Here is a 16,062-nt window from a genome sequence, read left to right as displayed (position 1 = left end):
AGGAGCGCCAACTCCCTTAGCGATGACGTCCGCGTTCTTGCAGTGGTTTTCCAGACTGTCCCGTTTACATGAGACATTACTCTGGTTGTGGGCTCACACACAAGAATGTGTAGATCTTTGGCCTCAAACTATTAAACACAGCACAGCAGCCAGGCTTCTCCCACCAATCCTTGGAGGATTGAGAATCCAATGTACACCCTGAGGAGAGGGAAAAAGTGGAGGATACAATTCATATAATGACCAGAAGTAGTGTTGTTCCTCATGAACACACACCGCAGCTCATGCTGAAAAGTCATCTTACTTTAGGCTGCTTTCCCACGAACGACGAGATATCGCCGCGAGAAAATCGCAGTGATATCACAGCTCTGTTCTCTGTGATATTGCTGCGTTTTCTCGTGGCGACATTGTGAGTTTGTTATTTTCGGGTGGGGGTGCCTTGAAATATAAGCCCTACCCTGAAAATAAGCCCTATCGGCATCAAAAAGAAAAAAAATGATACATCACCTATGAGGCGCTATCAGCTCCGGCACGTGTCTCCTCTGCACCTCCGTGACACGTTTCTGTAGTCTTCAGGCAGCCCTTCAATGAATGGCTGTGATGGGTTCTCGAGCGCTGCGGCTCAGCCAATCACAGCCAGTGCTTCCTGGAGGCGAGGATTTTGAATCTCCAATTCTGGAAGGGCTGCCTGAAGACTATAGAAAAGTGCGCCAGAGCTGACAGCGCCTTTTAGGTGATGTTTTTTTTTTTTTTTTTTTTATGCAGATAGGGTTTATTTTAGGGCTTGTATAGTAGGATTTCCTACGTTGCATCGCAACGACAACCACGTTTTCATGCAATGTAACACAAAGGAAGGCTCCATAAGGAAACATGAGCTACAAAACATCACAAATCACAGCTGTATACAGTGTGCCATGATTTTGTATTCTTGCAATGCAGCAGCCTACAAAACATCGCTCATGTTAAAAGAACCCATTGGAAAGGATGGGGTTCACATACATGTGATTTGTAGTTCTGTCGCATTGTGAGAAAATCGTGTGATTTTTTTTCAACCTGTGTGAAGGCAGCCTTAATCCTTTCCAATCCAATTTGTATCCTGGTTTTCCTAGAGGGCTTCCTCTTTTTCTGCCATTATACAACAGCGCTATCTGCTGGCTAAAACCAGTACTGCATGTTGGATAGGCTCCGACAGCAGAGAGCCTGGCAATATACAGTAAGAGAACCCTGACGGGCATCTTCCAACATCAGAGCTGTGCAGCCTTAAGTCATAATGTCTTCAGAGGTCAGACAGTGGATTGGAAAGGGTTAATGGTACTAGGAGGACAGCTGTCTTGCATCATTACTCCAATCATCCAGTAGTAGATATAGTTGTAAGAAAATAAGTGAAGCCTTTGGAGTTACCCGGATTCCTGCACCGATTCCTAGTGAAATGTGGTCTGACTGTTTTCCAGGTCACACTTATGGACAAACACAATTTAATTAAACTAACAGCAAACTATGGCTGGATTCACTCACACCACTCGATTGCCAATTGCAACATTCCGCATGGACACTGCACATTGTATGTCCTATCCTTGTCCATTAAAGTGAACCTTCTGTCCATGTGAACCCGCACCGAGCTATGGCCTCCAGCCACCCTGAATGCAGTGCTCAGAGCAGAACTAGTCGAGCACTCTGTGGAACTTTGTTTTGATAACAGTACAATAAGTTACGATGTGGCCCAGCTTAGTACATGGCTTCTCATTTGTGATCTGTGGAAACAGAAGAGCTGTTGATTCTGTCGGCATAATTAACATTGACTTCTATGGAAGTTACAGAAACTGCATAGCTCGGCTGTTTTAGTCATCCTGACCACCTCTTAGTCAGCAGTGTTCCTATCTTAGCCATGTTTGTGAGTACTTCTGGAATTACCTTTAGCACCTGGGCTATGAAAGGTGATTAAAAAGTGTGATTAGTGGAGGCTTGTGGCCGAGACTCCCACCGATCCTGAGAACCCGCTTCCCCTGTCCTTGTTACTGTGGGCTCCCTGCCCCGAGGAGGAAACTGAATGGAGCGGTAAAAAAAATAAAAGCATAATAAAAAGTAATTTGGGGTAAGCAGTAAAATAACTAACCAGCATCTACTCTGCGCTCCCTGCTGTGTCCCTATCTGCTGCCCTAGTCTGTTTACAAGCCGTCTCAGAATGCTGCAGCCAATGACAGACTCTGTGGTGGGTGGCTGCAGCAGCCTGTGACATCCTGTAAAGAGATGATACTGCAGCAGCGATGCGCGGATGTGAATATATGCCAGTTCGTTATTTTCTGCACTGGGAATAAACTCCCCAGCCGTTCTAACAGACCATGGTTCTGCACGTCCGTGCTGTCCGGACTACTTCTGGGTAGACATCACTGGCTCCCATTTGCATCCCAGCTCTGTAACTTAACCCCTTAATGCCATACAATGCAAGTTTACGTCCTAGCGGGGTGGTAGTTAACGCAACAGGAGGCCGTGACGGATATACAGCCTCCCGCTGCAACAGTGAGGGATCGATGAGAACAATCCCTACTCTTAACCCCTTACAGGTCATGATCAATGTACATCACAGCATAAAAAAAAGACTTCACAGAGTGCTGATGTGTTGCCCTGACTAATGGATGCCATACACTGGTGTCCAGGCATGTGAGCAATAGTGCATTGCAGTTCAGAAGTACTGCATGGCACTAGCATAGCAATCAGCGCTTTTAGGGTTCAAGTCCATTACATGGACATAAAAAAATGTAAAGAAGGAAAAACTTTTTTTTTTTTGCACTTTCCTGTTTGTATATATAAAATAATATTTTTTTTAAACCCCATATTTTGGTATGCCTGTATCCGTAACTATCAGTACAATAAATTGAACACACTATTGGTCCCCCACGGTAAAAGCATTTAAAAAATCCTAAAATCCAGACGCAAAATACTTATTTTGTTTATTTTGCTTCCCCCCCCAAAAAATGCAATAGAAGTGATCAAAAAATAAAACTGTTATAGAACTATGAATGGAGTGATGCAAAAAAAAAAAATTGTGCACAGGTGAAAAAAACCTACCACCTGCTGTAAAAACGTATCATGTTCTTAATGCTGAAGGTCGAGGCCACTCTCACACACACTGTCAGTAAGGGCTTATTCAGACGACCGTATATCAGCCGGGTATTCACGCCCAGCCGATATACGGCGTCTCTCTCTGCAGGGGGAGGAGGCTGGAAGAGCCGGGAGCAGTGCTCTGAGCTCCCGCCCCCTCTGCACTATTTGCAATGATGGGAGGTGGGATGGGGTGGAGCTAATTCCTGAAATTTAGCCCTGACTCCTCATTGCAAATAGTGCAGAGGGGGGTGGAGAGCAGGCAGAGAGGGGGCGGGAGCTCAGAGCACTGCTCCCGCCTCTTCCAGCCTCCTCCCCCTGCAGAGAGAGAGACGACGTATATCGGCCGATGTGAATACCCGGCCGATATACGGTCGTGTGAATAAGCCCTAAGGGGCCACATTCCACCGGGATTTCGAATGTTCTGAAACGTATTTTACAGCATTTAAAAGTAAAAGTCCGATCTATTAAGGTAACGCCTTATTTACCATCAACGGGGAACGTCATCAGAAAAAAAAAGACAGAATTGCGCATTTTTGGTCACCCCCAGTCTCCAAGAAAAATGCAATAGAAAACGATCAAGTCACACGTACTTCAGAATGGTACCAACGGAAGCTACAGGACGTCCCGCAAAAAATGAGCCCCCGCACAACTCTTGTTGACCTAAATATAATAAAGTTGTAGCGCACTGAAGATGGCGGCAGAAAATAATTGTAAAAAGTTAATTATCTTTGAAAAAAATAAAAAGTGCAGTAAAAAAAATAAAAATAAACTCTATGAATTTGGTATGGTAGCAATCGCACCGACCCATACAATACAGTGATCGGGACATTTTTTGTTGCAGTGTGCGCCCAAAGATGGCACAATTTAGGGTTTTTTTCCATTTCACTACACTATTTTTTTAATAGCTTTTCAGTACATTATATGGTAGATTAAATAGCGCCATTGAGAAATACAACTCGCCCCGCAAAAAAACAAGCCCTCATACAGCGACGGCAATAAAAAAATAAATTAGCTATATGTATTTAAAAGGGGGCGGTCCTTAAGGGGTTAAAGAAAAGAAAAGGCCGGTTCTAAAGGCGGAAGGTCATGAGAGGTCATCTCCATCACGTGCCCGGTAACAATGTCACTACCGTGGTTTTGCTTCTCTGAACACACTGATACAAATACTACGGCTGACCCCCATACCGGCGCCTCGCTCACAGCCCGGCCCCCCTCCTCTCCCCGCCGCGCTCCTCTGCTCCCCAGTGCGTCATTCCGCACGGAGCGCCAATGACGTCATCACGATCCCAGCGACGCTTCGGTCACGGGGAGGAGCTGAGCGCTCGGCGGAGCTGAGGGAGGGTCACGAACTCTGACCCGCCGGGACCGGGAGCGGCGCATAACGGGCTTTACGTCACGTGACGAGAGCGCTGGGCTCTGTTCTCTCGGACGCAGGTAAGACGGACGCGTGTAATAGACGGCGACGGGAGGGCAGTGAGCGAGCGAGCCCGTGTCCTGTGCGCTACCGCCGCTCCTGGACGTGCTCCGTCCGCAGTGTCGGGCCTCGTGACGCTCCATCCCTTCTCCGTGACCTCTGACCTCCACCCGACAGGAACAGCTTCCCGGGGACGCCGCTTCCTCCCCCCTCCGGCGGCGCTGTGTATTACTGCGTGCAGTGACATGGGGGATGGATCTCCGCGACCACAGTGATGGCAGCCTCGTCCCCCGCTGGGAAGGATACCTGTTCTGTGCAGAGCCTGCCCCCCGACGGGGAGCCGCTGTGTGACCCCAGCAGTGGGGAGAGCGGGGGTCATTATCTGCGGCCACCATTGTCTGCAGAGGAACTTGTTGGACCGTACCATGGTGGCTGAACGCGGCGCTGTCACCCCTCCACGCACGACCGCTTTAGGCCGCTTTCACATCTGCATGGAAGCCGCCAGCCGGAGGCGCCGTCACAGAGCTGGCTGAAATATCCGCAAGAAAGAACACTGCATATAACGCTTCTACTTCCATCCAAAAGCCAGGCGGACCGCAGACGGAGCCCGTTGTAGTCAGTGGGGTCCGTCCAAAAGCCAGGCGGACCCCGTTGTAGTCAGTGGGGTCCGTCCAAAAGCCAGGCGGACCCCGTTGTAGTCAGTGGGGTCCGTCCAAAAGCCAGGCGGACCCCGTTGTAGTCAGTGGGGTCCGTCCAAAAGCCAGGCGGACCCCGTTGTAGTCAGTGGGGTCCGTCCAAAAGCCAGGCGGACCCCGTTGTAGTCAGTGGGGTCCGTCCAAAAGCCAGGCGGACCCCGTTGTAGTCAGTGGGGTCCGTCCAAAAGCCAGGCGGACCCCGTTGTAGTCAGTGGGGTCCGTCCAAAAGCCAGGCGGACCCCGTTGTAGTCAGTGGGGTCCGTCCAAAAGCCAGGCGGACGGCAGGCGGAGCCTGTTGTAGTGTGTGGGGTCCGCCCGCTGCCGTTTAGTGCCACCAAGAACTAACAGCCCCAGTTTGCCGCAGGGATTCCGTTTTTCTGCTCCCTGAACACAGCAGGAAGGCGGAATCCCCAACGCAGATGTGAGATCGCCCCTAAGCCGCGTTTACACGGGCGAGCGGGATGTCTGCTCCAGACATGAATGGGCGATTCCTGAACAGAAGCCCCACATACGGGATGATGCTGGTCGTCTGTCGTGGAGAGAAAGAATCACCAATATAAATTAGGATGTTTGAAATAATTGGTTGTTTTCACGTGCGATCTCTCATAACACACAGAAATGGGCTGCAAAAACTGCCCATCTACACTAATGGGAAAAGACCAGCCCCCCCTAGTGGTCGGTATAGAATGAAGCTCTCTGTGTGTGATTGTAACGTTGTAATAAGTGATTACCATATCAGAGCAAAGGGGGCATTTATTGGGGAAAACTGACTCCTTGAATGGAGGCTCTAGTACCCTGTTGTACCGCCTCTAGCTTGGATACAAGATGTGATACGGGCGGGCATGCAGGCTCTAGTACCCTGTTGTGCCGCCACTACCTTGGATACAAGAGGTGATACGGGTGGCCATGGAGGCTCTAGTACCCTGTTGTACCACCTCTAGCTTGGATACAAGATGTGATACGGGCAGGCATGGAGGCTCTAGTACCCTGTTGTACCGCCTCTAGCTTGGATACAAGATGTGATAAAGGCAGGCAGGGAGGCTCTAGTACCCTGTTGTACCGCCTCTAGCTTGGATACAAGATGTGATACGGGCGGGCATAGAGGCTCTAGTACCCTGTTGTACCGCCTCTAGCTTGGATACAAGATGTGATACGGGCGGGCATAGAGGCTCTAGTACCCTGTTGTACTCCCTCTAGCTTGGATACAAGATGTGACACGATTGGGCATGGAGGCTCTAGTACCCTGTTGTACCGCCTCTAGCTTGGATACAAGATGTGCTATGGGCGGGCATGGAGGCTCTAGTACCCTGTTGTACCGCCTCTAGCTTGGATACAAGATGTGATATGGGCGGGCATGGAGGCTCTAGTACCCTGTTGTACCGCCTCTAGCTTGGATACAAGATGTGATGCAGGCAGGGAGGCTCTAGTACCCTGTTGTACCGCCTCTAGCTTGGATACAAGATGTGATACGGCGGGCATGGAGGCTCTAGTACCCTGTTGTACCGCCTCTAGCTTGGATACAAGATGTGATACGGGTGGGTATGGAGGCTCTAGTACCCTGTTGTACCGCCTCTAGCTTGGATACAAGATGTGATATGGGCGGGCATGGAGGCTCTAGTACCCTGTTGTACCGCCTCTAGCTTGGATACAAGATGTGACACGATTGGGCATGGAGGCTCTAGTACCCTGTTGTACCGCCTCTAGCTTGGATACAAGATGTGATATGGGCGGGCATGGAGGCTCTAGTACCCTGTTGTACCGCCTCTAGCTTGGATACAAGATGTGATATGGGCGGGCATGGAGGCTCTAGTACCCTGTTGTACCGCCTCTAGCTTGGATACAAGATGTGATACGGGCGGGCATGCAGGCTCTAGTACCCTGTTGTGCCGCCACTACCTTGGATACAAGAGGTGATACGGGTGGCCATGGAGGCTCTAGTACCCTGTTGTACCACCTCTAGCTTGGATACAAGATGTGATACGGGCAGGCATGGAGGCTCTAGTACCCTGTTGTACCGCCTCTAGCTTGGATACAAGATGTGATAAAGGCAGGCAGGGAGGCTCTAGTACCCTGTTGTACCGCCTCTAGCTTGGATACAAGATGTGATACGGGCGGGCATAGAGGCTCTAGTACCCTGTTGTACCGCCTCTAGCTTGGATACAAGATGTGATACGGGCGGGCATAGAGGCTCTAGTACCCTGTTGTACTCCCTCTAGCTTGGATACAAGATGTGACACGATTGGGCATGGAGGCTCTAGTACCCTGTTGTACCGCCTCTAGCTTGGATACAAGATGTGCTATGGGCGGGCATGGAGGCTCTAGTACCCTGTTGTACCGCCTCTAGCTTGGATACAAGATGTGATATGGGCGGGCATGGAGGCTCTAGTACCCTGTTGTACCGCCTCTAGCTTGGATACAAGATGTGATGCAGGCAGGGAGGCTCTAGTACCCTGTTGTACCGCCTCTAGCTTGGATACAAGATGTGATACGGCGGGCATGGAGGCTCTAGTACCCTGTTGTACCGCCTCTAGCTTGGATACAAGATGTGATACGGGTGGGTATGGAGGCTCTAGTACCCTGTTGTACCGCCTCTAGCTTGGATACAAGATGTGATATGGGCGGGCATGGAGGCTCTAGTACCCTGTTGTACCGCCTCTAGCTTGGATACAAGATGTGATACCGGGGGCATGGAGGCTCTAGTACCCTGTTGTACCGCCTCTAGCTTGGATACAAGATGTGATATGGGCGGGCATGGAGGCTCTAGTACCCTGTTGTACCGCCTCTACCTTGGATACAAGATGTGATATGGGCGGGCATGGAGGCTCTAGTACCCTGTTGTACCGCCTCTAGCTTGGATACAAGATGTGATAATAGGGGCGGGCATGGAGGCTCTAGTACCTTGTTGTACCGCCTTGAGCTTGGATACAAGATGTGATAATAGGGGCGGGCATGGAGGCTCTAGTACCCTGTTGTACGGCCTCTAGCTTGGATACAAGATGTGATAATAGGGGCGGGCATGGAGGCTCTAGTACCTTGTTGGGCCGCCTCTAGCTTGGATACAAGATGTGATAATAGGGGCGGGCATGAGGCATACAGGTTCTGTACGTTATCGTGCAGCATATTGGTCCACATTTGCTGAAGCTGAGACTTTAGAATGTGCAAACTTCTAGGCTGTTGAAGTTGGCATCCAAAATGGTCCCATACATGTTCCATTAGTGATAAGTCTGGTGAGCGGGCAGCCACAGTGTGACAATGTTGTGGAGACATCCCTGTGACCCTCTTGTGTATGCGGCCAACCATTATCCTGCTGCCTCACGGAAGCCGCCATAAGAGGAACACATGTGGCTGCAGGATGTCCTGAACATATCACTGTGCTTCCATTGTCCCTCACACCAGTAGGGGGCAGTGTGCCGTCCACAGCAATGGCAGGATTGAGGCGCTCACCCCGAGGTCTCCAGACACGAACATGGCAGTCATCAGTGCCCAAACTAAACCTGGATTAGTCGCTGAAGACAACTGGGTTCCGCTCTGTAGCGTCCACTTTCATTGTTTACTAAACCAGTGCACATGGTGGGTGTCCAAGGCAGTACATGTAATGGGCGCCATGAGACTAAATGTCCTTCAGTCCAGTGTCTGAAAATGGTTCAGATACACATAGAGGTCTGTAATGATGGCGCCTCCTGTCTCTAGATGGCAGACAATAAAACAGTTGGGGTTGCAAATAAAGAAGCTTGAAAAATACCTCTGCGGCGCCACCTGTTGGATGGCAGCATTCCAACAAATCAATGTGACTTTCTACCGTGTTTCCCCAAATGTAAGACAGTCTTTATATTAATTTTTGCACCAAAAGAGGCCCAGTGTCTTATTTTCGGGAGGTGTCTTAATACTCAGCTAGCAGGCGCTGACCGGGTCCCTCTTGCTGGGCTGCGGCGCTCCAGCAGTCTTCCGTGTAGTCCTCAGTGCATTCTCTTCCTTGTAACAGGGCTTGAATACCCCGCCTCCAGCAGGAGATTGCTGTGATTGGCTGAGCCATGGAGCTCATGATCCAATCAGAGCCAGCGCTCGATGAAACAATCATAGCCATTCAATGATGTCAGGTGAGTATTGTTTTTTGTTTTCATGTAGTGTAGCTAGGGCTTATTTTTGGAAGAGGGCTTCTATTTTAAGCCCTCGGAAATCATCAGGGTAGGGCTTATCATTGGGGTAAGTCTTATTTTCAGGGAAACACGGTAACAAGTCTTAACAATGATTGAGAAGAGGAAGCCAGAGAACCATTCATATACAGCTGTTTTGGGCTGTTCGTGGTATTCGAATAATCATACGATCCTTTCTACTGGTGGTCTGCGGAGGGCATCCTGAGCCCGGTCGGCTTGTGTGCATCCACTGGTCCAATACATCCTAGCAGTCTGGTCACAATGGCCCAGATGGAGGGCAAGTCGTTGATTACGACCATACAACCTCTCAGACTCCAGTAATTCGCCCCTCTCAGACTCTGGTAACAGAGTGAAATCTCTTCAATTGTTTCATAGAGGCATCTAGTGGTCAGCAAGCTCTACACACGCGGAAGAAGAGGGCACTGCACACAAGGAGCCTCTTATAGGCCTTTTATAGGCCATGGGGGGAACCACTTTTAGGGCCTCAAGTGGCAAGACTGTTCATATAATCACCCTGCAGTTCTCATCATTTGCATATCTGCCTTAGATGTAACTGCATGCCGGGTTTTACAATGAAACGACAACTTCTAGGGGTGGATTTTTTTATAAAGTGTACGTCCACAGGCTTTAAAGGGGTTGTCTCGCGAAAACAAGTGGGGTTATACACTTCCATATGGCCATATTAATGCACTTTGTAATATACATCGTGCATTAAATATGAGCCATACAGAAGTTATTCACTTACCTTCCCTGCGCTGGCGTCCCCGTCTCCATGGCTCCGTCTAACTTCAGCATCTAATCGCCCAATTAGACGCGCTTGCGCAGAAGGGTCTTCTGCCTTCGGCTCGGCACGAGCGGCGTTCTGGCTCTGCCCCTTCTACGCGTCATCGCGTAGCTCCGCCCCGTCACATGTGCCGATTCCAGCCAATCAGGAGGCTGGAATCGGCACACGTGACAGGGCGGAGCTACGCGATGACGCGTAGAAGGGGGCGGAGCCAGAACGCCGCTCGTGCCGGACCGAGCCAAAGGCAGAAGACCCTTCTGCGCAAGCGCGTCTAATCGGGAGATTAGACGCTGAAGTTAGACGGAGCCATGGAGACGGGGACGCCAGCAACGGAACAGGTAAGTGAATAACTTCTGTATGGCTCATATTTAATGCACGATGTATATTACAAAGTGCATTAATATGGCCATACAGAAGTGTATAACCCCACTTGCTGCCGCAGGACAACCCCTTTAAGGGGCTTCATTAACCCCAGCACATTTTGGTCACTATCTTGCATCAGTATTTGTAAGCCCAAACCAGTAGTGAAATAACGGAGAGATTTGAATGTCTTCAGCGTTCTGAATCCACTTTCTGTTTTGCCTTACAAATGCCGATGCAAACACTGACGTAAATGAGGATGAAGAGCTGTTGGAACAGAACAGCCAGTGTCTTATTCTCTTTTAGGGCACTGAGGTGTGACGTTCTCATGGTCCCTGGGGGTCCCAGCAGTTGGACCCCCAGAGATCAATTATTTATCACCTATTCTGTGGATAGGTGCTAAATGATTTTGGCTTCACTTATTTTCTTACAATTTTGGTGAAATAACCCCTTTAAAGGGATTTCTCATTAGGTTTCCTGTCCTGGGTTCATGCTGCACATGGTTTAGGCAGCATGACCCTGATGACAGACTTCTTTAGGCCTCATGTCCACAGGCAGGTCGTATTCTGCATGCAGGAGCCTTCAGTGGATACCAACCTTGCCCGTGGCCGGCGACCGCATGTACCTGTATGGGCCTTCATTTTTCTGTATTGCGGAAGTGACGGAGCAGGAAAACAGATTCCCTAATGCTGATGTGAACGAGCCCTTAGTGTCTCAAATCTCTTTATTTCCTAGGACAGAGAAGTAGAATAAGATCTGTTGTGCCTAATGGATCGTGGACCACAATATGGCCATGTGTACGTCCGTGTAAAGGAAAGCCGCTGACCACTAGAAATGGGATCTGGGGGGAAAAAGCCACATGAGGGAATGTTTTCTCAAATTGTTCCTGAGCTGGGAGCAGCCTATTCTCTCCCCTCCGGGATGGTAGCTAGTTCCTGTCTGCTGTCCAGTCCTTTCTATGATGGTGTCTCAAGGATTGGGGGGATGCATTGGCAGTGTGCAGAAAGGGCGGCAGGAGGATGGTGCAGGCTCCCTCTAGTCTGCATCTCTTGTGTGGGGCACAGCTGGAAGAAGATCAAGATGCCCAGGAGGTCCTGCCCTGGTCCAGGAGGTATGAGAGCCATCATCTCCAAGGCAAAATGCAAGAGCTGATATAACCCTGTGGCCATGTGGGGTGGTGCTGCTGGATGTGACTATGCAGCGAGGGGGGTTACACCAAATTACTTGATGCTACGAGGGTGGCTGCCAAATGTGATTGTGCTGCAGTGGGGGAGCATCAGGTGTGAGGGTGAAATGCAAGAGGTAACAAACCTGCCAAGCATTGAGCTATTGGGTAGAACTTCTTGGACTTTAGAACATTTCTTAGTTTTAATATAACACACTACCAGTCAGGTTAAAATTGGAAAAGCCCTTTCAAATATACCACTTTTATTGTAGAGTCTGAATTTTTGTCTCATGTAAATATAGTTGCTGCATAAGTGCCTTAGAGGGGTTGTCCAGGACTTTTACTAATGATGGCCTATCCTCAGGATTGAACAGTGGGGGTCTGCCACTCAGTCCTCGCTGGGCGCTGGAACCGCTGTCCGTGCTGGAAGCAGATGGCGCTGCCCGGATTGGTACTGCAAGGACAGCGCCCATTGAATTCAATCAGTAGGGGGTTAATATGAGACCAAATAGGAGGAGATCGGGAGGAAGTGCTGCGCCTATTTGACTATTTTTCAGCTTATTATTTCGCACACATGCACTTTGCATGCTTATAAGTTCAGTTGCAATCCCATTTTTGGAGGTGTGGGCCTAATTATTTCTTTTGATGTGTGGTCCTGGGATTTCTATGACTGCCTCTTCTCAGAAGGAAAATCCCTTTTAATAAGGAGGTAATACTCCTGATGTAACAACCTGGAGATGCTCTGATGACGTCACTGAACACGGGCACAGATTTCAGGCAGAGGCCAGTGATAGGCCGCTTGCACACATGCATGCTACAGCGTTTGACAGTGGTTTTTAACGCACTCCATCATTGTGATGGGTGATGAGGTGCGGCAATGAGCGCTAAAATGTGCGAAAATAAAGCAGACAGCGCTCGAAGGTGGCAGCGCACGAAACGCCGTGTTCAAGCACTAGTTTGTGAAGCCCCATTGAAATGAAGCACTTCACTAACTGTTCTAAAAAGCGGGCTGTGTGAGACCTGCCTTAGCTATTACATGGCATCGTTTGGCTATGTTCTCATGTCTCAAGAAATGCTTGTGGCTGAGACTCAGCCCAGTCACCACAGCCAATGGAAGCCGAGCCTGCACAGAAAGCAACCTTAGGTCCAATGTGCATGGGTGGATCGGATTCTGCATGCAGGAGCCCGCAGTGGAATTCGACACTGCCTGCGGCCGAAGGCACTTACCCGCCCGGGTCTTCTATTTTCGTCATCTGTAACTTAATGAGAATGTATGTAGGTTGGGGCTTAACATCACAATGTTGTTTATGTAGTTTGCATTGGTTTTAACAGGTTATACTTGGCACAAAACTGGATGTCCTAAAGACCTTCTATCCTTCCAAAGACTTTACCGTGAAGACAAATCATGGCTTCTATAGAAGAAATAGCCCACCAGATTATTGAACAGCAAATGGGAGAGGTATCATTTTCAAAATTGTATCCTTATGCTTTTAAACTGTTGATCTCTCCTAGCTGGTGACCGATGAGCATATTGTGGCTACTTTTATGCGGCTGTAATACAGATGGCTGTCCCGGCCTGACCGTGGGGATCCTAACCCTGACTAGGAGCATCATAGAGTCCTATGATGCTCAGAGTTTGGATGAAGACACCCCTACTCCACTTGTCCATATTACGGATGCATAAATGTGGCTGCAATACACTCATCCGTTACCAGCTAAGAGACAGAATTATGCAAGTATTTAACCCTTTGCAATCCAATTTTGGATTCAGGGTTTCCTAGGGGGCTTTCTCTTTCTGCCATCTAACGACGACGCCATCTGCTGGCTAGAGCCAGTACTGCAGTATGTGACCTGTTGGAGAGGCCCTGACAACAAAGCGGCCGGCAATATATAGTAAGAATACCTTGCTGGATATCTTTCAACATCGGAGCTGCACAGGCTTTAATCAGAATGTTGGAAGATGTCAGACAGTGGATTGGAAACGGTTAATAGAACTGGCAAAATCCACCCTACGGTAAAATAAGGATATTGGTTCTCAATGCTTTAGTAATAGAAGTAGCTGTACGCTGCAATCTGTAAATAATATTCTTGTGCCCTGATTAGCATGTAGACTGTGCTGTGTACCGTCAGGGCAGCCTGATGTACCTGGTAGGTGCCCTCTAAGTGCTTCGGCACACGGATGGATTGCAGGCTTACTGTGGGGGAATGCCAGCGAGGGCTGAGAGATGACAATTATGCAGTCAGCATAGTTTAGCTTTTCACCTAGCCAGTCATTACAGTGGTTTGGGAGTTTTTAAGATGGCCAGATTCCCCTTTAATACCAAAATCTAACGGATTTATTGTATTGTTAGCTTTCTCGCACACAGACCGAAGTGACGCACACGGCATTGGTGGATGGAAATTCTCAAAGGATACAGCTTATTCCATCAGAGTCCAGTGTTTCCATACCTCACCGCATACAGGTCTGTTCAGTAGTATCTTACTTACAGCAGATTACTTACTTTAAATGACGTTCTTATTTAGCAAAATGAACCTTCTAAGGTCATTTAACCCCTTCAGGAACATCGAATTACATATTTTTTTTTCCTCTCCATTTTCTCGTTCTCACTTTCCAAGATCTGTAACGTTTAACATTTTTCGATTGACATAGCTGTATGAAGCTTGTTTTTTGAGGAGCAAGTTGTATTTTTTTAATGGTACCATTTAATGTACTATATACTTTATGAAAAAAAAATTTTACATATTTTTTTAAAAGGGGGTAGAAAAAAAAGTTGCACCCTTTTTTTAACAACTTTCATAGTACAGTAGAAATGACATAAGCTTTGTTCTGTGGGTCAGTACGATTTACTGCAGTACCAACTTTATATAGTTTTTAATTTTTTTATTGCTTTTCGGCGATTATATTATGAGACCTGTAACTTTCTTTTTTCTTCTACTGGGCTGTGTGTGGGCTCGTATTTTTGCGGGGTGAGCTGAAGTTCTTATTACCACCAGTTTAGGAAACATGTATTTTTTTGTTTCCCTTTTTTTTTTTTTGGTAACTGTATAGGATAAATATTCTATTATTTTAATAGTTTGGACTTTTACATACACAGCAATATCTCAAAAATATGCTTTTTATTAATTTAATTTTTTTTTACTGTTAGAAAAGCTTTATTAAGGAGAATTTATCAAGTTGAACATGCAATCCAAGCAGTATGTTAAATAGCCAAAGCAGCTGAGCAGATTATATATACTTTTATGGGGAAAGATTCAGTATAGCTTGTATTTTATCCAATTACATCTCTGCACATTCTGGGCACAACAGTCCAATGGGCGGTCCTAGCAGTGAAAGACAGTTACCCCTGTATGTACAGTCATACACAGATAACTGTCTGACACTGCTAGGACCGCCCATTGGACTGTTGAGCCCAGAATGTGCAGAGATGTAATTGGATAAAATACAAGCTGTACTGACTCTTTCCCCATAAGGCTATGTATCAATTTACTCAGCTTCTCTTGCACAATAAGCTGTTTCCTGCATGTTTAAACAGATTTGCTTAAAACCTTTTTTTTTTTTTCGTACACTTTTTTTATTTAGCCCCTCCACAGAGGACTTGCAGTTGCGATCATTTGATCACTTGTACTGTATACTGCAATACTTCAGTATTTCAGTGTATAGCGATTTTTAATGACAAGTAGTAACAAATTCTGCTGTATGCTACTGGGCTGTACATGAGAAGTTGCCAAAACGCTACCCCTTTCTGTCTCCTTCTCTGCAGTTATTGGTTAAAGCAGCACTTCAAAGCCTTCCTGCTCTGCCCATCTCCGCATATAGTCTCTCTATGTAAGCCCGGTCTGACACAAACTGGTTGGATTCTGCATGCAGGAGCCCACAGTGGAATCTGTCTCCAACCACGGTTGGCATCTGCGTGGAAATGCTTAAATCTGTATTGTGGATGGTCTAGACAGCTCGCCGTCAAACATGGACAATACAGATTTTTTTTTTCCCCGCGACGCTACTAGGCAATGACACAGGTACCCGGGATGGGCCGCGGGTCGGATGGCTTCCATTGACTTCAATGGAAGCTGTCCATGCGGATTCCGTACAAGAATAGAGCATGCTGCGATTTTATTTCTGTGAGCGGAAATTGGAATCGCTGTCCGCTCATGTGAGTGGGCATGCCAATGCTCTATTCTTGTTAATGGATGCGGAATCCAAATCCGGTCATACGAGACTGGCCTAATACTGTGAACTCTCTGCTCTTTCTGCTACTTCCCAGACTGTGTGGCCTAAATACAGCAGAAAGCAGCTTAAATGGCGTCATTATCCAGGGTTTGCTATTTTCTGCATTCCTGTTTGCTGTAGCAGCAGGTGTTGCTGTCAGTTCCTCTGACTCCGGTAATGAGCA

The 16,062-nt window shown here is 47.9% G+C and overlaps 1 protein-coding gene across 2 annotated transcripts in view; it reads left to right on the top strand.

Annotated features, from left to right (window-relative positions):
* The first annotated feature begins 4,212 nt into the window (after nt 1-4,212).
* The window catches only part of NR2C1 (nuclear receptor subfamily 2 group C member 1), a 28,736-nt gene continuing 16,886 nt past the window's right edge, over nt 4,213-16,062 (top strand). Inside the window, exons 1-3 of one of the 2 annotated variants that reach the window (XM_066591540.1) lie at nt 4,213-4,533; nt 13,004-13,130; nt 14,038-14,133. In XM_066591540.1, the coding sequence (XP_066447637.1) occupies nt 13,077-13,130; nt 14,038-14,133 (150 nt within the window). In that variant the 5' untranslated portion in view covers nt 4,213-4,533; nt 13,004-13,076. Of the gene's footprint in view, nt 4,534-13,003; nt 13,131-14,022; nt 14,134-16,062 lie in introns of both variants that reach the window. The other variant, XM_066591539.1, reaches the window with a different exon arrangement.

This window comes from Eleutherodactylus coqui, chromosome 2 (genome assembly GCF_035609145.1).
Source record: "Eleutherodactylus coqui strain aEleCoq1 chromosome 2, aEleCoq1.hap1, whole genome shotgun sequence".
NCBI classification, from domain to species: Eukaryota; Metazoa; Chordata; class Amphibia; order Anura; family Eleutherodactylidae; genus Eleutherodactylus; species Eleutherodactylus coqui.
This window is presented reverse-complemented; position numbering and strand designations above follow the sequence as displayed.